The sequence below is a fragment of the Typopeltis vanoorti genome, chromosome 12 (assembly GCF_054136105.1).
Source record: "Typopeltis vanoorti isolate ZY-2024b chromosome 12, IOZ_Tvanoo_1.0, whole genome shotgun sequence".
Classification (NCBI taxonomy): Eukaryota; Metazoa; Arthropoda; class Arachnida; order Uropygi; family Thelyphonidae; genus Typopeltis; species Typopeltis vanoorti.
The window spans coordinates 121,413,379-121,441,006 of record NC_143560.1 but is presented as its reverse complement, the minus strand read 5'-3'; the positions used below and the strand labels follow the sequence as shown (position 1 = coordinate 121,441,006).

The 27,628-nt window shown below is 35.7% G+C and overlaps 1 protein-coding gene across 1 annotated transcript in view; it reads left to right on the top strand.

Moving 5' to 3' along the window:
- The window catches only part of TBC1d7 (TBC1 domain family member 7), a 131,104-nt gene extending 117,849 nt beyond the window's left edge, over positions 1 to 13,255 (top strand). The window contains exon 6 of the mRNA XM_090401854.1: positions 12,981 to 13,255. Coding sequence (XP_090257980.1) covers positions 12,981 to 13,058 — 78 coding nt within the window. The 3' untranslated portion in view covers positions 13,059 to 13,255. The remainder of the gene's footprint in view (positions 1 to 12,980) is intronic.
- Positions 13,256 to 27,628: the final 14,373 nt, after the last annotated feature.

Below are 27,628 nucleotides of genomic sequence, written 5' to 3'. Positions count from 1 at the left end.
ACTCTGTGTGAGATCACCAATCTACATAATATTGAATACCTGAATAGAGCAGTGTTTTCAGATGATGGGAAAAATAAAAAATATTTTAAAATAATGAGTATCCATTGATACTAATTACTGTAGATTTACAGTACTAGCCTTTTGTGGATGGAGGTCACATAAAAAGATACCTTTGTAAGAAGGGAAAAATAAGAAATGATGATTTCTCAGAAAAGTTTGGCATAATTTAAGAATGACTGCCAGAAGCTCATACCAAATATTTATAATGTTACTTTTTACTAATTTCATTTAGACACATTGAAGCTTGTGTAAAAACATGGTGTCCCTGGAAGAGTCATACCAAATGCATTTACATAGAAAAGTAGTTTATCTGTTTATGGAATTTTTCAAATTTCCATTTTACAGAACTAAATTATAATTTATAATTTAGTTATTTATAATTTTAATTGATTGGATTATGAGAAACTCTCATCAAAAGAGAGAAATATGTTGGGACTTTACATCCTCACTGGAAGACCTTGATTTTGCTGATGACATACTGCTCCTGTCCTGCAAGTTAAGTGACTTGCAACTAAAAAACTGATGATGTTGCTCGCTGCACAGAAACTGTGGGTCTACATATAAACAAGAAGAAAACCAAAGTCATGCGAATAAATGAAATAAAGAAATTAAGTTAAAAAATGAACCAATTGAAGATGTTGATACTTTTACATACCTTGGATCAGTAATAAATAAACAAGGCGGCACTGACAAAGACATTTTACAAAGAATTGCTAAAGCACAAAATTGTTTCAAGTCATTAAATAAATTATGGAAAGTATCAAATATTACAGTTAAAGTGAAAATTAATGTATATAAATCTATTGTGTGAGCTGTAACTGCTATATATATTGTGTGAGATGTACTGCTATGCTCTGAAACTTCCCCAAGCACAAAGTAATAATTTGGACATTTTCCAAAACAAGTGTTTAAAAAGAATTTTAAAAATCTTCTGACCAAATACAGTTACTAACGAGGAACTTTTAAAGAAAACCTTCTCCAAGTCAATAGATGATTCACCTAAGATGATGGAAGTGGACTGGACATGTTCTTCGCATGGGGATAAACAGAATTCCCCAAGTAGCACTAAATTGGGCTCTAGAGGTCATCCAAAATTAACTTGGAGAAGAATGATGGAATCCGAAATGAAGGAGACAAAATGGGTAGAAGCAAAAGCAGCTGCGAGGTACAGGGGCAGATGGAAAACCAGCATTGCAGCCTTATGTGCCAGTAGGCATGGAAAGACTTGATGATGATTGATGAAGTTCTTTTTGAACAAAGCTACTGATGTCGCTATGCTTTCTTCAGATGGAAAACCAGCATTGCAGCCTTATGTGCCAGTAGGCATGGAAAGACTTGATGATGATTGATGAAGTTCTTTTTGAACAAAGCTACTGATGTCGCTATGCTTTCTTCAGCCATTCTCTTTAGCAGAATAACAACTGTTTCCAGCATGTTTCATAATGCATATACTCTAAATTCTTCTTACTGCTAGAAATAAAATAAAACTTTTAAATCTTGACCATATGTGTATAACTACTTGATAAAGAGCTCAATGTGTAAAACCTATTTTTTTTATACTGTTCCTGTAAATGAGAAGTTGAAGAACTTATAAGCACATCTGTGCCATGTGTGAGGTGTAGATAAAGATTGAGAAAGAAGATGTTTATTGACATTTTTCTTGAAAAGTTGCATGTTGTAGTTTGGAAATACTCTGTGAGAAAGTTGTTCCAACAGACAGGTAGATGGATTGAAAGAGGAAGAGGATAAGTAGATGGGTGTGTTTACAGTTGCACTGAAAAGGGAATCTGGGAAGCTGTCAGTTCATTGGAGCACTGAAAGTACCTGTAGAATAGACGCAATGTCGAAACTCTGGTTTTGCGAGATAAAGATTGAAGTAAGTCTGTAAGGAAGATAAAGAATGCATGTCAGTATATTTCATTCGGAAACAGGAATGTCCCAGTTACTCTCAATAACATAATCTTTGCGAATAGAACTCTGTTTCATGAAAGACTCCATAATTAAGAATGAATATAATCCATCAGGAGTGTGGCACACTATTGGCAGCTGTTTACTTTCGTTATTGGACCTCATTGGGAAAGATAAGTTTATATTGAGTAATAATCGGCAATGTTTCTTGAATTTTAGTGTTGTACTATTTATTTTTGAGAATAAAATGTGTCTGTGTGATTTATTAAATTGTTAGATTTATTATTTATTAAGCAGAACACAGTGGCGGTACTCACAAGGTCAACCGCGTGGACGTTGACTTGTGTGACTATGCGAGTGCTGCAAAAATCAAGTGGCATTAACAAAATTGACTTTTTGAAAATGATTCGACTCATGAGTGTAATATGTAGGCATGACGGAGTGTAAATGGAGAGAATGGACAGGAGACAAGGGAAGGTATGGATTTATAAGAAGTGCGATATATTATTAGACCCGAAGCGATGAATGTGAAACAGACGGAAAAGATAAAAGATGATGTAAATGAAAAAGCAAGACTGTAGAAGTGTATGCGAAAGTAAGAATGTAGAAGTAAAAGTTAGAGAAAACAAGAATGTATCCCTTAGTGATAAGGGAGTGAAAGAAAGTATGAATGAGGAAACGGAAGTACAGTGCAGCATAACAAGAGGTTGTGAGGCTACAGGAGTGACAGAGAGTGAAATTGTCAGAATGCAAGATTTGATGAAGCAGTTGCCGAAAATCAAAAAGGAAATGAGGAATGTGCAGAGTAATATGAGACATTGAGTTGAAACTAATGAAAGTGTGCAAAAGAATAGAATGAAAGAAAAAAGGATAAAAAACGTGATTAGTGACTCCAGGAAAGCAGTGCATAGGGATTCCACAGTTGGAGAATTAGATAATAAGAGAATCCATAGGGTCTGCTATCCAGGAGGGAGAATGAACAGGATAATTCAGATGTTGGACATGAGGAGGAAACAAGCAAGAGAACTAATGGTAGTTGTGGTGACAAATGATTTAAGTGGACATAAGGAGTATGTAAGAGCAAATATGAGAAGATTATTGAGAAGGGTGAAAGAAAACAGTGTAGTGGGAAAGGTTATCAGTGTGTTGCTGTGGTATGACAATGATGAGTTGAAATGGAGAGCTGGAATCATGAGTAGTATGCTATTGGAGCTGTGTGAGGAGGAGGGAGTAAAGTTTGTGGATGTATGGTGTGTGTGTGTGTTTGAGAAAAGAATGGAATTATACAGGTGCAATGGGTTGCATTTGGAGTGAATGTACTGGAGAAAGTGTTGCTAGTACAGTGTGCTGCATGCAAGAAGAGATGAAATGAAAGATCAGGAGAGTGGTATTGAAGAGACAGAAGTGCTTAGTAGTGTGAGAGAAGAAGAGAGAACGGGAATGCAAGAGGAAATGCGGGGGGGGGGGGGGTAGAGAGAGAGAGAGAGTGAATGTTGAAAGTAGCAGTGAATGTGTGTATGGAGATGGAGTATATTGCAGTGTGGGTGGAGAAGTTGAGACTGTGCTGATATATGCGTAAGTGGTAATAAATGTGATTGGGCAAGTCAGATGTGGTGGGGAAATCACAACCAACCAGTGGCCTGGATAGGACTGGTTATAAACTTAAAAATGAAGTATCAGAAATAAGGGGGATGAAATGGTTTCAGTGATTGAGTTTATTCATCCCAAAATCATTGGAATAAGTGAAACACGGTTGAATGAAGATGCTATCATAATGGGAATAAAAAGTGGAAAGATGCGGTATTTTTGCGAGGATAGAAAAGGCTGAAGGGAGGGGGAGTGCTGCTGATGATAGCAGGAGAATCAAATCCACGTGAGGTACAGCTGAAAGAGGGAAATAATGGCACTGGTTATGAGGCAGTGTGGTGTAACAAAAAAGTTGAAAGGAAGATATGTTTAGTTGGATGTTGCTATAGGTCAGGGAATGTGGAGTGTGGTGATGAAAGAAATGTATAAAAAACTTGGATTAGTGAACAAAAGAAGGGTAATTATTATGGGTGATTTTAATTATGGCAATATAGATTGGATTGAAGAAATAGCATTTGTGAATAAGGAAAATGAATTTGAGTTCTTGAGAGATAACTCTCAGGCGGCATGTAAAGGAGGGCACACAAGGATCGAGAGTTTTACATCTCATTGTATCATCAGAGAATGTAATTGCGAGTGCGATTTCACACTTTCCTCCAGTTGGTAAGAGTGATCATGAAGTTTTCACCTAGATTGTGGCTAGCCATATGTAGACTTCTGTGAGGAAAGGATATGTGCGGAATTATAAGGCTGGTGATTATGACAAGCTTAGGAGACAGCTTGAAGCTATAGCATGGAATGAGTAGTTCGGCAGTAAGGAAATAAATGCTGCTTGGGAAATGGCAAAGAAATATATAACAGCATCAATGTGTGAATGTATTCCGAAGGCCAAAAGGCTGAATAAGGTAAGTGTAAAATGGATGAATGAGGGACTTAAACATGAAATCTGGAAAAAGAAGAAGGTACTTTGGAGGCAGTACAAGATGAATAATAGTAATAATCAGATTCATGAATAGTATAAAGAACAAAGAGTATAAAGCACTCGCAATTACATTCTCTGATGATACAATGAGATGTAAAACTCTCGATCCTCGTATGCCTTCCTTTACATGCCGCCTGAAATAGCTATCTCTCAAGAACTCAAATTCATTTTCCTTATTCCCAAATGCTATTTCTTCATTCCAATCTATATTGCCATAATTAAAATCACTCAAAATGTGAAGAATAACTTTATTGAATGCAGATGGTACACGAGTATCGGAAGCTAAGGAGATTGCTCAGTTAATGAGTGCTCACTTTGCTAAGATATATTAACCAGGTGTATGTAGCATGGTGCTACTGCTACGTTGGATGAAGAGTTAAAGGTTCATGAAAATGAGGTTGAAGAGCTCTTGCATAACCTGGATTAGAATTTGTCAATAGGGACAGATAGAATATCTGTCCGTTTGTTAAAGGAATGTTCAGCTGAATTGGCTAGGCATTTCACACATTTGTATAACTTGAGTCTCAGCTCAGGAATGATACCACAGGAATGGAAGGAATGTATGATAGTTCCATTGCACAAGGGTGGTGCAAAAGCTGATGTGTCTAACTACCGACCTATTAGTATCTGGTGTGGTAGTGAAGATTTTAGAGAAGTTGGTAAGAACTCGCATACAGAAAAGGGTAAAGCATTCTATACTCTGCAGGGAACAGCATGGATTTACTAAAGGAAGGTCATGTTTTAGCAATTTGCTCATATTTTATAACAATGTTACGGCCAAGTTGGATAAAACGAATGGATACACTATGATAATGTTGGATTTTTCTAAGGCATTTGATAGGATAAAACACGATAGCCTGTTGTGTAAACTGAAGAATATGGGTTTGGAACATAATCTATTGACTTGGATCAGGGGATGGTTAACAGATAGATATCAAAAAGTGGTATACAGTGGGTGTGAATCTGCCAGATTTAAGGTAACCAGTGGTGTACCTCAAGGTTCAGTCCTTGGGCCATTATTGTTTAATCTATACATTAATGACATCAAGCAGGGTCTATCATCAGATTTGCAATTGTTTGCTAATATCAGTAGCATCCCTAATCAGGGATGCAAAGATAGACAGGGCAATCGCCCTGCCTATCTTTGCATCTCTGATTAGGGATGCTACTGATATTCAGCAATTACAAAATGATTTGAATAGACTGGAAATCTGGGAAAACGAAAATGGCTGGCAGTTTAATCTTAGTAAGTGTAAAGTTATGCACATTGGCGTGATTAGAGTTGCAGCGGCATATTATATTAGTGGGGTTATGCTACAAGAAACTGAAGAGGCAAGGGATCTTGGTGTTATTGGTGGATAAGAATTTAAAGTTCAAAGGTCACATAGCAAAAGTTGCAAATACAACTCAGAGGATAATTGCTATGTTGAAGCGAACCTTGACATGTAAGGATAAGGAAGTAATTTTGCCTCTTTATAAGGCTTTGATAAGACCACACTTGGATTACTGTGCACAGATTTGATCTCCTGGGTTCCAAGGGAATAAAAATGTGGAAAGGGTGCAAAGAAGAGTTACAAAGTAAGGTAACCAGTGTAACTGAAGATTATATCCGGATTATGGGATTTAGATTATGAGGACAGATTGCGAGTATGTGGATTACAGACTCTGGTTAACAGGAGAAAGAGAGGTGATATGATAGAGGTCTATAAACTTTTGAATGGGTGTTATAACATTTCAAATGATGAAATTTTTCATTATATGGAAGTTTCCATTATTCCATTATACGGAATAATGGAAGGCCGGGAGAGAAAATGAGGGCATCCACGGAAGTTAAGGTTGTTATCAGTCAAGAATGGGTTAAGAGCTAGGTTTTTTTCCCAGAGAGCAGTGAGTTAGTGGAATAATTTGCCTTTACGGGTAGTGAGTGCATCTAGTGTAAATGAATTTAAGGGAAGGTATGATAGCTGGGTTGGGTAATTTACAGACTCCCTCGATGAGCCCTTGACTCCCTGGAGGTCTCAGATAATAATAATAAAGAACAAGCCACGAGGGTAACTCAGTAAGGAAAACAAAAGTGCAGTATGAGCAGAAATTGTGAAATCAGGCAAAGACTCTAAAAAACCCTAGAGTGTTTTAGATATGTGACAAGTAGAAGGAAAAATGAACTTGGTAAGATAATGTTAATGGATGTAAATAGTAATGATAACTGCTGCAGAAGACATTGTTGAGGTATACAGTGATCAATTTATGAGGGTGTTTCATCCTGAACAAGGTGGAATCATGAGGAACTTAACTATAGAGTACACAAGAGAAGATGGCTTAATTATGAGTGAGCAGGAGGTATTTGAGGAAATAAATAACTTTGATGTTAATAAGACAATAGGATTTGATGACATAGCAGCACACATCTTAAGGGAATGTTCCAAGGAATTAGCAGTAGTATTGGCATGCTTGTTTAATAAGAGTCTTAAAACCACACAAAGTTCCAAGGGAATGGAGAAGGTCAGATTGTTCCACTGCATAAAGGTGATGATAAGGCTGTGCAAATTATAGGCCAATCTGTATATTTGCAGTTGTAGTTTATGTACCTACCAGAGAGAGAGAGAGATTGGTGAGAAGTAGGATACAGAATTGGGATAATCTTTGTGGAATAAAACAGGAATAATCTTTGTGGTAATCAACTTGGGTTTGTTAAGGGAAAAGCATGTTTTACTAATTTAAGTACTATAACAAGGTGACAAATACCTTTTATAGGGGAGGTACATACACATTGGTGCACTTGGATTTTGCAAAGCTTTGGATAGGCTCCCACATGACAAACTATCAAATAAATTGAAACAGATTGGATTGGATAACAGACTTTTGAGTTAGATAGGTGACTGGCTGTCAGATAGGTATCAGAAAGTTGTATATGGGGTGCATTATCCCAAAAGAGGAAGGTCACTAGTGGTATATTACAGGGGTCAATTTTGGGACCATTGTTGTTCAATTTGTATGTTAATGATATTGGAATGGGTTTAACTAGTGATTTACAGACATTGCAAAATTGGGGAGAGCAGTGCAGAGTCAAGCAGATGTTATGGCCTGCAGGAGGACTTGAATAGATTGCATGAATGGGCAGGCTAGTGGGAACTCTCAGTTCAATGTTGCAAAATGTAAGATTTTGAAATTTGGTAAGCAATGATGGGATGCAAAGTATACACTTGGTGGGGAAACTTTAAAGAAGGTAGAGGAAATGAGAGATTTGGGAGTGGTGGTGGACAAAGAATTAAAATTCAGGGGCTACATTGCACAAGTTATGAAGACATTACATCAGATAATGGCAATGATGTGGAGGACCCATCATCATCAAATTCTTTGACATGTACCCTGAAGGGGTGTTCAGGATATGATAGTACTACATGAAAAATTTACTTCATTATTAACTTCCTACCTACAATTTTCCTCCAAATCAGTCTGTTACTTGTCAAGACTCCAACATTATCAGATCTTATGTTTCTATCGTCTAAGACTTTATATTGTATCAATCCACCTATATCTTGGTCTTCCTCTGGGTCGTTTTCCTGCCAACCTGGCAAAGAACACTTGTTTTGCTAATCTTTCCTTGCTCATTCTGTTTAGGTGACCATACCACCTGAGATTAACTCTGCTAACACATTCCTGTGTTAGCTGAGCTAACCTCAGGATGCTGACATTGTCATGTTCTTTCCTAACATCCTCGTTTTTAATATGATATTGCCATTGTATAAGGCCTCGATCAGCCTCATATGGATTTTTGTCCACAGATCTGGTTGCCGGATTTTCATAATGATGAGGATATGTTAGAAAGGGTCCAGAGAAGGTCACAAAGATCAGTAGTCTTTGCAATGTGGAGTATGAGAACAGATTGAGAGAATGTAAGTTGCAAAGCTTCGTGAATAGGAGGCGGGGGAGGGAATATGATTGAGACATATAAACTAGTCAGGGGTTGTTATCAAGTTGACTTGGAAGAGATTTTTCATAGAATGAGAGAAGGGTGTAGAACAAGAGGCCATTGCTGGAAACTTGTAAAAAGTCGTGTAAGCAGAGGTGAGGAGCAGATTCTTGTATTGAGAGTAGTTGATGAATGGAATGCATTGCCTGAGTGTGTTGTGAATGTAGACACTTTGAATCATTTTAAGGCACAGTTGAATGAGCATTGTGTGTACCTCCCACGATGAGTTTCTGACTTCATGGAGGTCGGATGTTATTAATGATGATAATAATAATATCATCCGCACATATTCATAAGTAGTGTGTGTCACACATCAAAAGTGCTATGAATAGATTACCAAAGTCCTCAAATTTTAAGCCTGTACAAAACCTTCGTTTCTTCTTTCTTCTGTGAAAAACCTTTTGCCTACCATACACTTTCTGGTAGAGATGAGATATGTTGAAATCAAACAGTGATCCTATTTTGAAGATCCTAAAAAACCAGAGTCTCAATTGGAATAAATGATCATCTTAAACCATTTTTTTACTTGGAGAGAGAGTGTTAATGATACATAGCTTATCAGTATGTAAATTTTGCTGTTTTCATTATTACATCCATTTACTATGCTAATGGATGTAATATTGATGAAAGCTATAAGAAGACTAAAGAGACAGTGGGAGAATTAAATTAGAGATGGCTGGACCTCACTTGCATAGAAAAATGTAAGATATGACCGAGTGTAGGACTTTGGGATAGGCCTTCATGCAGCACAGTGGACAGAAAATTGTTAATGAAGAAGACTGTTAATCTTCATACCTTAATTGTAATGTGCAAGATCTAACTATTCTGCCTCTTGTTGGTGATAGTGATCATGTGGTTCTCACTTAGGAAGTGACTAAGTTTATGAATGTTCCATTCAGAAAAGGTTACATGCTGAAGTACAAAGCAAGAAATAATGACCAACTGAAGAATGTACTAAGTTCAGTGGAATGGGATCGGTTGATGGATGGAAAGAATATCGACAGTGCATGGGAAGCATTTAAACAATACTTAAATGATGCGATATCAGAGTGTATCCCAAGAGTCTGAAGAATAAATAGGGTAGAATCAAATCAATGTGTAATGTTATTAAGTACAAAGCAGGAAATAATGACCAACTGAAGAGTATACTAAGTTCAGTGGAATGGGATCGGTTGATGGATGGGAAGAATATCGACAGTGCATGGGAAGCATTTAAACAATACTTAAATGATGCGATATTAGAGTGTGTCCCAAGAGTTTGAAGAATAAATAGGATCGGAATCAAGTCGATGCATAATCTTATTAAGCAAAAGATTCCTAAGAAAACGATGAGATGGAAAGAATACCATGTGCATAAAGATGATGTGCATTATGAAAATTATAAGCAGCAGGCTAGAATAGTCACAACTGTCGTACGGAAAGCAAAGTCTAAGTATGAAAAGAAACTGGCTCTGCATTCTAAAGACAACCCACAAGAATTCTATCAATATGCTGCAAGTAAAAGAAAGAATGAATATGCAGATGGCATGAGAGTTACAGATGCAGAAGAGGTTGTTCAACTAATGAGTGCCCATTTTGTTAAAAGCTGTCAACCTGGTGTATGTGACATTGAGCTCACTGCTACCTCTTCACTGGATGAAGAAACTCAGGTGTATGAGGATAAGGTATTAGAGCTGTTACACAAACTGAATAAGAATTCAGCAATAAGGACATCAGCAAGTGGGCTTAAAGAGTGTTAAGCTGAACTGGCTATTCCCCTGACCAGGCTGTTTAACATGAGTCTTAGAACAGAGAAGATTCTGCAGGAATGTATGGTAATTCCATTGCACAAGAGTGATTGCAAAGACTGATGTATCCAACTATCGACCAATTAGTATCTCAGGAGTGGTGGTGAAGATTTTGGAAAAACTGGTTAAGGCTCACAGTGAATTTCTACTTTGCAGTGAGCAACATGAATTTACTAAGAGAAGGTCATGTTTTAGCTACTTGCTCACATTCTATAACAATGTTACCATTGAACTAGACAAGGAAAATGGATACACCATGGTACTTTTGAATTTTGCTAAGGCTTTTGACAGAATACAGCATGGTAGATTGTTGCATAAATTGGAGAATATAGGTTTGGACTATGGAATGCTAGCATGGATAAGAGGATGGCTGACTGACAGATATCTGAAAGTGGTATATGGGGATGTGAGTCTGCAAGATTTAAGTAACCAGTGGTGTACCACAAGGATCAGTGCTCCACTATTATTCAATCTATACATTGGTGATATTGGAAAGGATTTGATAAGCAACATACAGCTATTTGCTGATGATGCAAAGATAGGTAGGGTAATCAGGAATGTTGCTGATATGCAGTACTTGCAGAATGATTTGAATAGGCTGGAATTGTGGACATATGAAAATGGATGTCAGTTCAAAGGCAGTAAATGTAAAGTCATTCACTTCGCTGTGATTTGATATCCAATGTCGTATTATATTGGTGGGATTATGCTTGAAGAAACTGATGAAGCTAGGGATCTTCAAGTGTTAGTAGATAGGAAGTTGAAGTTCATGGGCCATGTAGCAAAGATTGCAAATAAAACTCAAAAGATAATTGCAGTGCTGAAACGAATTCACATGTAAAGATAAGTATATCATTTTTCCTCTTTACAAGGCCTTGATAAGACTTCACTTTGACTGTTGTGCACAGGTCTGGTCTCCTGGTTTCTGTTGTGATTCTCATGCATTGGAGAGAGAGAGAGGGCAAAGGAGAGTGTCAAAAATATTAGAATTGTGGAATACAGATTATGAAGACAGATTGAGAATTTGTGGACTAAAGACACTAGCAAACAGGAGAAAGAGGGTGATATGATTGAGACTGAAAGGGTTATTACAGAATTTCAGTAGCTGGAATTTTTCAGTTTATGGAGGGTGGGGAAAGGACAAGAGAGCAGTCCTTCGCAGCTGAGAATGAATACCACTAAGAAGTGGATGAGGGCTAGATTTTTCTGTCATAGGGTGGTGCATGATCGGAATGGATTGCCATTGGATGTGAGTACAAGCAGTGTGAATGAATTCATTCTCTTAATAATAATAATAATAAACACTTTGAAATTATTGCGTTTCGAAATCTAAGATAACATGCAAGTCAGTTTTGCTCAGCATCACTTATTGACAGTCACGAAAGATATTTATGTATCTTACCTGCCATAAAACAAATTAATATTGAGTTCTAGCCTGGCTAGCTGAATGATAGCGTGTAGGCCACAGAACAGAAACTCTCTTTTCTGTGGTTTCTCACAAAACAGTGAAGAAGTAATCTATTACATAAAGACTTTTTCATTGTTCTTGAAAAAATTCCCTGTTGGGCTTTCAAAAAATGACAGTATTTCATTGGTTATAAATCACTTTGCCAGCTAGAAGATCGGAACAGTGTGGCACATAGTCTAAAACCTAGTAGTGACATAAACATTGCTTATGCACTTAAGTGTATTGGAAGCGAGGAGGCATACAGCATTATCATCTAGTGTGATGATAATGGCCACTGAAATGACAGATCATTTCAGTTGCCACATAGGTCAATAGTCATCTTATGTTCTGAGGGTTAGAGACTCACCTATGTACAAACACTGTAATACTCATCTCACCACATATCTCTGCTTGTTGAGTTTCATTACTTTACTTGAGAGAGGAATGCATCTTATAGTACTCCATCTGAGTCATATACAGATCTTGTTGAACTTAGACAAAATTAATGAAATTTTTTTAATTGGTGAATATGTAGACTTTTCTGTATTTTTACTTTTCTGTAATGGTTCCTACAGGTTCAGTTGTTTACCCCTTGTATTTTTTGTTCTTCCTAACCCAGAATAAGTCACTAGCATATGTGGTGAAACTAGTTAGTTTAACTATTTATATTATCATGACCTATTAAACACAGTATCAGGTATCTTTTGCCACAGAATTTTTAATTGTTTACAAAGAATTAATTGTACAGTTGCATCTGATCGTAAATATCTTTTACTTGCGTATACTGTATTGTCCAACTTTTAAATTTTCTTTCTTCTATATAAGATATTAAATAAATATCTAAATATATAAGCAAATAAATATTTACTTCTATATTTAACTGTTTGTTATTACCTTATATTACTGTAACTTTTGTGGCAGCACAATATGATCTTAGTTATCCTTGTCCCAGTAAATTCTAAACATACTTACTTACATTCACAAACATCCATACCTGCAGGAGATTCAAACTTCCAGCATGGGAAGTGCTATCCACTTCCATTTTCATTGAGGCTGACAGTAATGGATGTTTCACATTTCTGTTCAGTAACTCACTTCACGTCAAGTCCATACAATTATTAAATAATTTTTATCACTTATGTTTAGTGTAATTCCATGCATTTAAATTCATTACTGTACATTTGTGTATTGTTCATTGTTCGTTTGTTTGTTATATATGTTTGTAAATTATTACAGGTTCCTGAAGACACTGCTGATCTGGTTGTTAATAAAGCCTTAGATCTGTGGTATATGAAACGAAGTGAACAAAGATGAATTGTTGCCATTAGATTTATGGACCAAAAGCTGTATATATTCTCACATTTTTAAGTTTCAGCCTTCTTCCTTCTTTTACATGTTAAAATTTCACAAAGAAAATTCTTTCTCTCTCCCTTCCCACCTTGTTAGCTGCTGTATCAGTAGTTGGCTTTATATATTATGTATATACAAAACTGAATGAATTTTTAACAATAGATTTGTATTTGTATCATATACTTAATATATATCATATTAAGATTTCAAATATACTTTTGCCTTGATACTATAAGTAAAAAACTATATATAGTTTTGTATGAGTTGATTGGGCACCATAATATTATCATCATGATCCCATTGTTAATATCATCAAGTTAGTGTATATATATACTTACTCAAATTCCTTGACTTGATATTTCTGTAAATATGCTAGTTATTTGTCTCAGATAAAAATCCTAATATTAAAAAAAAATTAATGCTTTCTTTTCTATCCCATTTTTTGCAATTAAGAAAAACATATACGAGGGTGTTCCAAAAAATAAGAGAATAAGAAATGTGAAAGACTTAGGTCAACTTTGGTACACTCACTTTCCCACATCCTTACCAATGATGTGTATACATTTTCCAAGTGTTAAAGAAATCAGTGTCAGGTGACTTCAATAACAGTTTGCAGTTGCTGTCAGTTGCAAATCACTCACAAGCTAGATAAGATACTCTTGCATTGTTCAAGTAAATGGAAATCACTGGGTGCATTTTGTATCAACGATGCTATTTAGAGAAATTTAGGAACATCTGTGAGTTGCTTTGACATCAAGTATATATAAGCTCTTTTCTGGTCAAGATGGTTTTAAATAATGTTATGTGTACTAAATTGAGATCTCTTTCGTAATCACTCATTTCACTGTCCCTTCTCTGATTGAGGCATCTACATGATAAGCATTATTATCCTTAACATACATGCTTGAATGCAAGATTTACTGCTTGTCATGTTCTTCTGTCCTTCTATGAGAAAATGCTTTGCACCAGACTTATTTGAATGACATGACATTGCTCTATACAGAAATTGGATCATGCTCTAAACCTCTGTAATAATACTTTGCCATATGTTAAAATATACATTGCAAATACTCTTCATCACATATTGTGAACACCCATTAGTGGCACAGAAGAAAATTGCAGGTCCACATGTGATGTGCTGCTACTTTATTTTTTGAAATATCCTCATTATATACTCTATGTATCAAATAAAGTGAGTTTATATTTATATATATATAAGAAATTGGTTAATTATTGTTGCATAACTACCTCAAATTTTGTATGATTTCCACAAACTGTAAATAATATTTTATGAAAATTATATATTATATTTTGTCATTTGTATATATATCAAGCATACTACTAATATATATATATATATATATATATATATATATATATGGAAAAGCTTTAATGACTGTTACTGAGAGATAAAAAGATGACAAGATATATTTAAAAAGATACTACTAGTTTACTAGTTTCGTTGAATAGATCAACATCCTCAGGTATCACAATCAAAGAAGTATATAAAAAATTACAGAGACTTAAAATTATAATAACAGAACAAGTATAAAAAGACAGTAGCGTGTTTGAAAAACAAATGCGAGTATGAGTTCCAAACAAACGTATACTACACACTGTCGTGAGTGTGCCAGTACTGAACAGAAGCAACGTGTGCATCAGAGAGATTGTAACTCAGGCTGTTGTTGATATGAGAGGAATCTAGAGAAATTTCCGATTCGACAATCTTTCTTTCGAGTTCATCGTAGCACACATGGATGTTAGAAGTTTGAGTCCAGTTTACAATGTGTTGGCAGCCTTCATCTGAGTTAGCTGAAAAGAGAACGTGGCTAGAGAGAGCACTAGCTCTAGTCCTGTTATAGGAGATATCTCTACGGTGTTCATCCAAACGTAGAAGGATAGATTTAGCAGTCTGCAAATAGTATGGCTTTCCACAATCACACAAAATCTTGTACACTCCTGGAAACTGAGTAAGAAGATGTTTCTGTTTATGTTTGCTAAGTAATGAACGAAGTTTTGGAAGCATAGTGAAGCAAGTTTTGAAGTTAAATTTCTTGAGAATCTTGGCCAGTTTTGGTGAAAGAGAGCTGATGTAAGGCAAGGAGATGAAAGCACTTGGGGGAGAGGGATCTTTAGGAGTAGTTGAGTGCCTGGGGGGAAGAAATTTGTCAATTTTCTTTGGAGAGAAACCATTGTTAATAAAAGTTTTTTTAAGAAAAAGGAGTTCATTTTCAATTTCTGTTTCTTCTGTAAGTAATGATTTGGCTCGGTGAGCTAAGGTGGAACCACATTTTTGTGGGGGATAGTGATGGGAGGAAGCATGAATTTGATAGCATCTCCACTTGCACATCAACAAACTCATATGTTCACTCCCTATGTGACATAAATGTTTGAAGTCTGAGATGCAACATTATTTTTATTAATGTAATATTTACAAAAGTCTTCAGCCACAAACAACTGTTAGTCTTATTACAGCCAAATAAGTTAGTTTCATATAAATCAATACTCCGATAGGGCAGTTAATCCTGTTTGCATAGTCTTCCATATATCTCTTCATTGAGTGTGTAGGGACCAGTTTATTTTGCAGAAGGAAAAGCCTAACTTTTTGGACTTTTCCTTCTGTATGAAACTCACCTAAATGTAAAGTTAAAAAGCTGCAGTCTCTAATCTTTGGTCAAGTGTTTTACTTCTAACCCAGCTCTCAGATCCATAAGTTAAAATTGGCTTGAACACTGTCTTGTATACAGCTAATTTAGTGTTTGGCTAATTTCTCTCTTATTCCATTTAAATTTATTCAGTTGACTTCCTACCATACCAGCTTTGTTGATTCTGTTGTCTACTTCCATATTTAATTTACCATTTCATTTCAGTTATTACAACAGTTATTCAATTTAGTCAAGGAATCTTGCAGACTTGTAGTGGATTTATTTAGAAGTATAACATCATTCTGCATAAAGCAAAGAGCTGACATTAACATCTCCAATTTTGATATCAGGTTCAATACCACTTTCCTTCATAATGTGATCCATATAGATAATGTACCATCTTCCTGTACTTCAGTTCTAACTGCTGACTTATAACTGAAATAAAGACTAAGTATTGCTTGATATAATGCCCCACTGACAACACCATATAACTGTAGCATTTTGAATAGCTACTCTCTTGGCACCTTGTTGTATTCCTTTTGCAGGTCTATAAGACTTAAATACAGATCTTTGTTCTGTTCCCATGATTTCTCATCATTTGTCATAAAGTGAAAACCTGATCCTCACAGCATCTATTTGTTCTGAATCCACTTGTTCTTCACTAAGCTTCCCTTCAACAATCCTTCTCAACTGTTTCTCAAGTATAAAGTTTATTTTTCACTTGGTTAGAGTATTATAAATGTAGTTTAATCCTTTATCCAAGTGTGAGCAAACAAAGTTGGTGCCTGAAAGTATCTTCAGGACTGGGGTAAGGTGGTACAACACCAGGGCACTCCTTGCAAAGGTGGAGCAAGATACCAACACTCCTATCTCAGTATCTCCCATCTGAAAGTATCTTCAGGTCAGGTGGTACAACACCAGGACACTCCTTGCAAGGTGGAGCAAGCTACCAACACTCCTATCTCAGTATCATAATGCAAATTTGCATTATGGGAGATAATGCAAATTATAATGCAAATTTGCATTATGGGAGATACTGAGATAGGAGTGTTGGTAGCTTGTTCCACCTTGCAAGGAGTGCCCTGGTGTTGTACCACCTTACCCCAGTCCTGAGGATACTTTCAGGTGCAAACTTTGTTTGCTCACACTTGGATAAAGGATTAAACTAAATTTATTATGTTTCTCAAGTATACTTGCATAAATCTTACTAGGAACACTCAGTAGTAAAATGCCTCTGTAATTCTTGCATTCTGTTTTATTTCCCTTTTTATATATGGGTATGATGAGAGCTCTACTCCAGTCATCTGAAATTCGTCCCTCTGTCCAGGCTTTCTGAACTATGCAGTGCAGCCACTGTAAGACTTTCATACTGCTATACTTGAGCATTTGTGGTCAAATATCATCTACTCCAGCTGCCTTTCCACATTTCAAGCTTTAGATGGCTTTTTCGAGTATGGATATATATTCCTGATTGCAATGTCTGGTCAGTGTTTTTTACCACTGTGATATCACTGATTATTTCATTTAGCAATTTTTCGAAGTAATTACTCCGTAATTCAAGGATATCTATGTCTACAGTTTTCATGTCACCTTTATCATCTATAATTTCTTTCACAGCACTCTTTCCTCCATTTCTGAGCTGCTTCAACAACCTCCAGAATATCTTGCCACTTTCTTAATATTTACCAAATACAAAAATTTACCAAAGTCTTCCCATGACTTTTGTTTAGCTAATTTTATGCAGTGTTTAGCTTTTTTACATTTCTCTCTGTAATCTCTAAGAGCACAAGCTGACTTATTTGCCAGGAACTTTTGATAAGCTTTCTTCTTTTCCTTCACTGCCTCTGTAACTTCCTGTGTTCACCATGGAGTTCTGATTTTTTTATCCTTGCAGACAACCTCACCACATGGTTTGGTTCCTGTTCTCAAACTCTTTCATTTTTTCTTCAATAACCTTTTTGTATTTTAGTCTGCTTCACATCTGAGAGCTGCCCAACTTTTATTCTCTTTAAAACTTTCTTACATATTTTTCTTTTCGGTATGAAATTCAATTTTATCCTGCTCAAGACTAAATGATCACTTCCAATTTCGAATCCTCTGTACACTCTAGTGTCCTGCACCAGGGAGAAAACGTAACTATCAACAATAACAAAGTCAATGAGACTTTTCTTATTCCTTGCCTTTTCTCTCCATGTGAATTAGTGCACATTTTTATGTCAGAACATTGTCAGTAATAACCAGTCGATATGCTAAGCAGAAATCCAACATGCATTTGTCATTATTATTAGCTTTGCTCTTTTCTCCAAATTTGTTAAAAATATTTTTGTAAAATATATCTGACAATCATTTCCTACTCTGCTATTTAGATCCCCAACTAGGACCAACTTTTCATAAAAAATTCCTCCACTTCTACCTTAGTAGAACCTTCTGTGGGACCATAGGCACAAATATGTCTCATGCGTAGGTTTCTCTGGTTAAGAAGTTCAATAGAAATATTTTGGTTTTGTGACCACATGTTTATTAGAGAACTGTTTTTAAAAAATTAAACAAGTCCTAAAAATAACCCGACCAGTTTTCAGGTCGGGTAAATTTTAGTACTTCATGGGTAAAGAGAACTAACAGTTTAAAGCACAAACTATAAGAAATTACGAAAAAAACAAGTTCATTTGATTATGAAAATCAAAAAAAAAAAAAAATCGGTAAAAAACCGAATAACAGATCTATACAGCTGTTAATGCGTGTTAATTGGAGACAATGCTATTTGTGGTCGCGTTCTGTGGTTCACACCCACTCTGTCAGCGGTCTGAAATGGGTAAATTTTTAATAAACAATGACCAAACTTGATTTATAATCAAACCTTGGTTTTTGTTGCATTGCGTAGGAATTTTAATCATATTTGCAGCCTCTTTGAATTTTCTTGTGAAACAATTCTTATCAATATAGGACATGTTTGTTCTATCCCAGAGTACATAATGACCGGTAGAAGCTGTGTGATATGCTAAGCCAGATTTATGTTCTCTCTTCTTTTGTACGTCCTTTTGATGTTCGCTCATGCAGATTTCTCCTGATCTCCGTGTCTGGCCTATGTAGCAGATGCCACAGGAACAATGAATATTATAAACCCCTGGTTTTTTCATTGGGTGACGTGGAGGTTTTGGAGGATGAACAGATCTTGATATTTTTTCAAGTGGCAGGAAAGTCACTTTTATGTTGTACTTGTAGAGTAATTTGGCTAATTTATCTGTTACATTCTTAATAACTTATATCCAAACATAAAATTCACTCTGGAACTAGAAGAAAATAAAAAACTGCCTTTCCTAGACATCCTTATAAAAATAAATGAAAGAAAAAAACAGGTTATCATTCTCCATCTATAGAAAACCAACAAACACAGGAAGATTTCTTCATGCTACCTTACACCACCACCACCCCAAGCAAAAAATAGGCTTAATAAAAATCTTAAGGGATAAATCATACAACATCCCCAGTACAGAAGAAAAGCGGAAAGAAGAAATACAATATTTAACACAGATCCTACAACTGAATGGTTACACAACTAAGATAACTAAGAAATTTCTCAACACAACACCTACAAAAAACTTAAATAAACAAGACTTAAAGAAATCAGTCGCCCTTCCTTATATCAAGAATGTAACAGATAAATTAGCCAAATTACTCTACAAGTACAACATAAAAGTGACTTTCCTGCCACTTGAAAAAGTATGAAGATCTCTTCATCCTCTGGAACCCCCACATCACCCAATTAAAAAATCAGGATTTATAATATTCATTGTTCCTGTGGCATCTGCTATGTAGGCGAGACAGTGAGATCGGGGGATATCCGCATGAGTGAACATCAAAAGGGCATACAAAAGAAGAGAGAACATAAATATGGCTTAGCATATCATACAGCTTCTACCAGCCATGATGTACTCTGGGATAGAACAAACATGTCCTATATTGATAAGAATTGTTTCACAAGAAAATTCAAAGAGGCAGCAAATATGATTAAAATTCTTAAGCAATGCAACAAAAACCAAGTTTTGATTTTAAATCAAGTTTGGTCATTGTTTATTAAAAATTTACCCACTTCAGACCTCTGACAGAGTGAGCATGAACCACAGAACGTGACAACAAAATAGCATTGTCTCCAATTAACACGCATTAACAGTTGTAGAGATCTGTTATTTGGTTTTTTAATGAACTTTTTTTGATGTTCATAATACCAACAAATGAACTTGTTTTTTTGTAATTTCTTATATTTCGTGCTTTAAACTGTTAGTTCTCTCTACCCCTGAAGATGTTAGTCTTACGACTAGCGAAACTTGTAGGGTTATTTTTAGTACTTGTTTAGATTTTTAAAAACAGTTCTCTAATAAACATGTGGTTAAAAAAAAACGGAATATTTCTATTGACAAATAAGTCTGATTTTCCAGTTCCTCATTCTAACATTTGCTCACATCACTCTACTTGAAAGCGCCTGCCATTCAAGAAAATTAGCCTCATATTTAGTGTTGAATACAATAGTTACTCCTTTCTTTCCTTGATTGTCATTGCCTGAATATAACAATTTGTATTTATTGCTCAGAACGATCTCACCACTTTTTGTCTTTTTTGTTTCAGTCACCCATGTTAGGTTGATCTGGTATTCAATTCCTCAGCTAGCTCCATTTTTTTGCCATTCAGGCTTCTTATGTTGATAGTACTGATCTTGAACTCTGGTGATGTTGAGTTAGGGTGTGTTTTAGGATTTGTTCCAGTAGCTGACTTTCTGCTGTTTGTCCTGGTTCCCTATCGTAAACAACAGGGGCCTTGTTTAACCAGGCAACTCCCCATCCAGCATGAAATTCTGTCATGTTGTACCATCATTTTATATTGTGGTTTAAGCCACTAAGAATACAATTTGGTCAGCTAAATCCCAAATTTGCTAACCCAGCCTCGTTCGTTCAGTATCCAGGTAGATACCTAACAGATGCACCATGAGCGGGTGAGGATCAGACAAGGTCAGAAGCCCTTGTCGGTTCTCTGCATTCCTTTAAAAGCTATGTGGAGGTCTCCTCTCAGTTATAACAGCTTTGACCTTTAAGCATCCTCCATTTTTTTTTTTTTTAATTTCTTTAATTGACAGTTTATATCATCAGCTTCCCGCTGTATACAGGCTGTTATGAAGCACTACATGATGAAGTTTATATTATTATTAATCTCCCATCAACAATTTTCCTCTATATTAGTTTTTTACTTGTTTTTATCAGCACTCCGATATTGTCATATCTAACATTTCAGTCTTCTAAGACACTTATGACTGAATCAGTCAACCCTGGATCTCTGGATCTTTATTCTTGCTGTCTTGGTACCAAATACCAGTTTTGTTAACCTTTGGGAAAGGAGAGGAATCTCATATTCTGTTTAAATAACTTAGACCAACCTTGTTCGCACATCTTTGAATATTAACAATGTCGAGTTTTGTCCTAATATCTTCATTTTTAATATGTTCTACCAGTCATGCTGTCTGTTCAGGCTGCTAATTTTTCTCAGAACCCTCATATCTGTGGTTTCTAATCTTTGATCAAATGATTTGTTTATAACCTAGCTGTCAGCTCCTTACTTAAAACTGGTTTGAACACTATTGTTTACTGCTAGCTTAGTATTTTGGCTAATTTCTTTCTTATTCCATATAAATTTATTCACCTAACTTCCCAACATATCACTTTTACTTATTCTGTTGTTTATTTCTAGATTTAATTTGCTGTCTTTTCTAAAAACTGTGCCTAATAGCTGAAATATTTTTCTCCTTGTTCTGTAGGATTTCTCCATTGAGAACAACTGAAGTTTTCTATGTTTCTACCAGGGGCGAATATTCCGGATGTGCTAGTGTGCAGTGCTCATCCACGAAATATCAGCATCACCAATATATTTTTGCATTTATTCCCATTAAAGACTCCCCCAATTTTTTGCAGACTTCGCGCGATTCCTAAAATCGAACACAATATACTGTACTAATGCTTCATTGTCCTCTTCAGGAAGGTAATAAAGCATTAGAGCTTCATGAAGAATGCACTTTTCGGCACGTCACATCCACGTTAATAGCCCGGGTGTGCTTTCGAAATGCATACACCTTTCAGCCATTCGAAAAGATGTAAAGAGGACGCAGTAGGTCAAATTCTTAGTGTCGTAGTATTTTTAAACCACTGAGAAGGCGGATTCGGGTGAGCTAAAATTTTGAGCTTACTCAACACCTAGCGTGTGTGATTGGTTATTGTGTCAACCAATCCAATCGAACGTTGTCACTTGTCATGAGTTGAGAGCTTTTCGTATTCGATGTATATTACAAACAGTTACGCAGGTTTTTTGGAACTGAAATTTTGAAAGTGGATGTTAGGAGAAAAATGCTAATTGTTTTCTTTTGCTTGTGCAGTATAGCATCTGCTGAGGTTGCAGTTTTTTAACGGTATATAGGGACATTTTTATTCTAGTCTTCGGAAACAACAGGACAGCGAAAAATATCTCTTCCTGAATAAAAATGAATATTCTGTGTATTATAATTGTTGATCTACAACCAAATACCAGCATATGTGAGATTGATAAGACAGAAGAACCGATGATACTAAACAAAAAAAAAAAAAAAAAAAAACTAATGAATTTCATCATCATCAAATTCCTGACATGTACCCTCAAGGGGTGTACAGGATATGATAGTACTACATGAAAAATTTACATCATTACTAACTTCCCATCTACAATTTTCCTCCAAATCAGTCTATTACTTGTCAAGACTCCAATATTATCAGATCTTATATTTCTATCATCTAAGGCACATTGTACCGTATCAATCAACCTGTATTTTGGTCTTCCTTTGGGTCATTTTCCTGCCAACCTGGCAGAGAACACTTGTTTTGCTAATCTTTCCTCGCCCATTCTGTTTAAGTGACCATACCACCTGAGATTAGCTCTCCTAATGCATTCCTGGATGCCGACAATGTCAAGTTCTTTCCTAGTATCCTTGTTTTTAATCTAATATATTGCCATTGATGCCATCTGTTCACACCTCTAATCTTTCTCAGGACTCTCATATCTGCAGTCTCTAGTCTTTGGTCAAGTGTTTTACTTCTCACCCAGCTCTCAGATCCATAAGCTAAAACTGGTTTGAACACCGTCTTGTATACAGCTAATTTAGTGTTCCGACTAATTTCTCTCTTATTCCATATGAATTTATTCAATTGATTCCTACCATACCAGCTTTGTTGATTCTGTTGTCTATTTCCATATTTAATTTACCATCTTCACTAAAAATCGTGCCTAAGTAGCTGAAATGTTTTACTTGTTCTTCAGGTTCCCCATTCACAACATAGTTGACCTTTTCAACAATTCTACCTATTTTCATTGTCTTTGTCTTTTTAATGCTGACCTTCATATCATATCTATTACAACAGTTATTCAATTTAGTCAGGGAATCTTGCAAACTTGTAGATTTATTCAGAAGTATAACATTGTCCGCATAAAGCAAAGAGCTGACATTAATATCTCCAATTATGATATGGTTAATACCACTTTCCTTCATAATGTGATCCATATAGATAATGAATAACAGAGGGGATAATGTACATATTTTCTCACACCAGATTTAACATTAAACCATCTTCATGTACATCCTTCAATTCTAACTGCTGACTTACAACTCAAATACAGACTAAGTATCGCTTGATATAATGCCCCATTGACACCATATAACTGTAGTGTATTGAATAGCTCCTCTCTTGGCACCTTGTCATATGCATTTTTCAGATTGACAAAACTTAAATACTGATCTTTGTTATATTCCCATGCTTTCTCAACTATTTGTCATAAAGTGAAGATCTGATCCTGACAGCCTCTATTTGGCCTGAATCCAGCTTGTTCTTCACCAAGCTTTTCTTCCACAATTCTTCTCAACCATTTCTCAAGTATACTTGCATAGATCTTGCCAAGGAAACTCATTAGGGAAATACCTCTGTAATTCTCACATTCAGTTTTATTTCCCTTTTTATATATGGCACTATTAGAGCTCTACTCCAATCATCCAGGCTTTCTGAACTATGCAGTTCAGCCACTGTAAGACTTTTATACCACCATACTTCAGCATTTCTAGTCGAATATCATCTACTGCTGCTGCCTTTCCACATTTCAAGCCTTTGATGGCTTTTTCTAATTCAAGTATGGATATGTATTCTTGACTGTATGCCTGTTGAGTGTTTTTTACTTTTTTCACTGCTTGTTTCATTTAGCAATTTTTCGAAGTAATTACTCCATACTTCAAGGATATCTTTTTCTCCTGTTTTCATGTCACCTTTATCATCTCCAACCTTTTACAGCACTCTTTCCTCCTTTCCTCAGCTTCTTCAACAACCTCCAGAATATTTTGCTACCTTCTTGATATTTGTCTGTATTCTTGCCAAAGTCCTCCCATGACTTTTGTTTAGCTAGTTTTACACAGTGTTTTGCTTTCTTACATTTCTCTCTGTATTCTCTAAGAGCAAAAGCTGGCTTATTTGCCAGGAACTTTTGATGTGATTTCTTCTTTTCCTTCACTGCCTCTTTAACTTCCTGTGTCCACCATGGGTCCTGATTTTTCTATCCTTGCAGACAACCTCACCACATGCCTCTCTGGCTGAATCAATCAGGGTTTTCTTAAAGGCTTGCCTCTGAATCTCCAAGGTTTGGTTCCTGTTCTCAAACTCTTTCATTTTTTCTTCAATAATCTTTGTGTATGTTAGTCTACAGTTCACATCTGAGAGCTGCTCAACTTTTATTCGGTTTAAAACTTTCTTACATGTATTCTTTTCAATATGAAATTCAGTTTTATCCTGCTCAAGACTAAATAGTGATTGCTTCCAATTTCAAATCCTCTGTACACTCTGGTGTCCTGCACAAGGGAGAAAACAGCACTATCAACAATAACATAGTCAATGAGACTTTTCTTATTCCTTGCCTCTTCTCTCCATGTGAATTTGTGCACATTTTTATGTTGGAACATGGTGTTAGTAATAACCAGTTCATGTCCTGAGCAGAATTCCATCAGATCGCACGAGTCTCAATAAACAAAATAAAATTCTTGGATAATAGAACGAAATATACACAAACCAGAGAAATACACATAACATGCTCCATGAAATCATATTTATTCCTGCCATACTCTCTCTATCTCTTCATAAGTTTTTTTTTTTTTCAATTATGCCATCATAAATTCACTTATTCATGTTTAGAATTTATAAGATCATTCTAATCGATGTACCCAGCAACTTATAGGACACACGTATTACAAATGATGATTAATAATTATTCTTTACCATTAATGAAAGTGTTTCTACTCACACTTATTCCTTTCTTGTTCTCACATGTCTTTTAAATGACGGTTCACATATTTTTCATCTCTGAGTATTTCAAATATACCAACCAAATATAGTATTCTCCTTCATTGTTGTTTTCTAATAAATCCTAAAACAGATTATTCCCCCACTCTAAGCAGAAGTATTCAAAGTTATCCTGTAATTAATTCCTTTGGATCAATTAAGATGAGTGCTGATGCGCTATGCCCTCTCAAAACTTTCATAACATAGATAAAATGCAATCATACAGTCATGGGCATCTGCAAGGGGGACAGCCCCTTCCCCTCCAGGATCGATTAAAAAATTCCACAAAATATAATAAAATTTATTGAGATATGTAATCTTACAACCTCGACCCTGGGAATGCTTTGTCTGTCTTAAAATTTTATTTTGAGTTAGCCTGTTTCGGCTGGCCCACAGCGAGGGTAGACATAGAACACGTATTTTATTGCAGCAATAAAACGTGTTCCTGTTGTAGTTCATCTTTTTCTCATTTGTGAACAGTGATGGGTTAAATTGCCCTCTGTGTCTAGTGAGTTACTGAGTGTGAATTGTAAGTTTATAGTGACACAAATTTAAACAGAAAAATACATTTTTAAAAGGTGTGTGTAATTTAATATTATTTTACTTGTTAGTTTTATGATTTTTTTGCTTTTAAAGTGAAATAATTTAATTTCGGATTAATTAAGTAGTTGATTTTTAATAAAATATGCTGCTCAATTTTCTTTTATATATGAAATTGTGCTAAAAACTGTTACTTCTAAATACTTTTTTCTCCTAAGAATTATAGATCATTAAAATCGATGCAAAATGAAAATAATGTACTGTATTTATAGTTTACATTGACAAATAATTACATAAAAAAAAAAGCTAAAAGACATTTATTGATGTAATTATTTAAATAATCAATAATTATAAAAATTTATTTATGTAATTATTTGTCTCCAAGCTTCCCCCCCACACACACCCTCCAGAAAATTTTCTGCGGACGACACATGCCCATGCATACGAGAAAATTGACGTGAAATTTGTAGCGAAGGTTGCATAACCCACATGGTAACACACCCAACCGAAATGAGCACACGACACCACTGGTTTCTACGTATTTTAATTTTGGTTTTTTTGCTGCTGATTTTCATGCGAAATTTGTTGCAGCTGTTATGCAAGTTATTATTATTATTTCAGGCAACTCCAAGGAGTCAACAGACTCATCGAGGGAGGCCCTAACCATGTCAAGAACAACTATTCGACATTCACACAGTATCTATCATACCTCGCCTTGAACTCATTCACAGTCATAGCACCCACAACTGACTCTGGCTGCTTATTCCACTCATTTACCACTCTCCAAGTAAAAAACCTAGCTCTAACACCCTTGTTAACCACATTCTTGCCCAGCTTCCATGTATGGCCCCTAGTCCTCCCACCACCAGTCCTATTCTCAAAAATATCTTCTGGATTGATCTTATAGAAATCCTTCAGTAATTTGAATGTTTCAATCATATCACCCCTTTTCCGCCTATAAACTAATTTTTGCAACCCACAAATATTCAATCTGTTCTCATAAGGTTCATTCCACAGACTTGCCACCATCTTGGTCACTCGTCTCTGGATCCTCTCCACCTCCTCCCCATCAAGAAGAAACCCTGGTGCCCATATCTGGGCACAGTAGTCCAGATGGGGTCTTATCAGGGCTCGATATAGAGGAACAATAACTTGTTTGTCTCTGCTGGTTAAAGTATTTTTCAGTAACCAAGTGATTTGATGAGCTGATTTAGCCACTTTTGCAATGAGCCCCCTAAACTTCAACTCTCTATCCACCAACACTCCCAAATCCCTGGCCTCATCAATCTCCCGGAGCACGGTTCCACCAATGTGATATACTGCTGCTAATCTTTTCACTCCAAAATGCATAACCTTACACGTTGCCACATTAAATTGACATCCATTTTCCCTCGCCTAGTCCTCCAAACTATCCAAATCATCCTGCAAAATTTTGACATCCTGTGCACTCACAATTGCTCTACCCAACTTTGCATCATCAGCAAACAAGTGAACGCTTCCTCTCAGATCCTTTTCTAAGTTAGTTAGAGAATCCTGTCGACTTGCATTGGATGCATTTAGGAGTATATCATCATTTGCATAAAGCAATAATTTGATATCTCCAATTCTAATATCAAGTTTAATGCCACTTTCTTTTATAATGTGATCCACATAAATAATGAATAAGAGTAGAAATAACGTGTATCCTTGTCTCACATCTGATTTTACATCATATCATCTTCCTGTATTTCCTTCAACTCTGACTTAAATATGGTATTATATGGTATTAAATATGACTTAAATATGGTATTACTCCTTATAATGTTCCCTTTTCCTCATATAATTGCAGCAGTTTGAAGAGCTTTTCTCTTTGGACCTTATCGTATTCCTTTTCCAGATATACAAAATTCAAGTTCAGATCCTTGTTACATTCCCATGATTTCTCAACTATTTGTTGTAAAGTGAAAATCTGATCTTGACAACC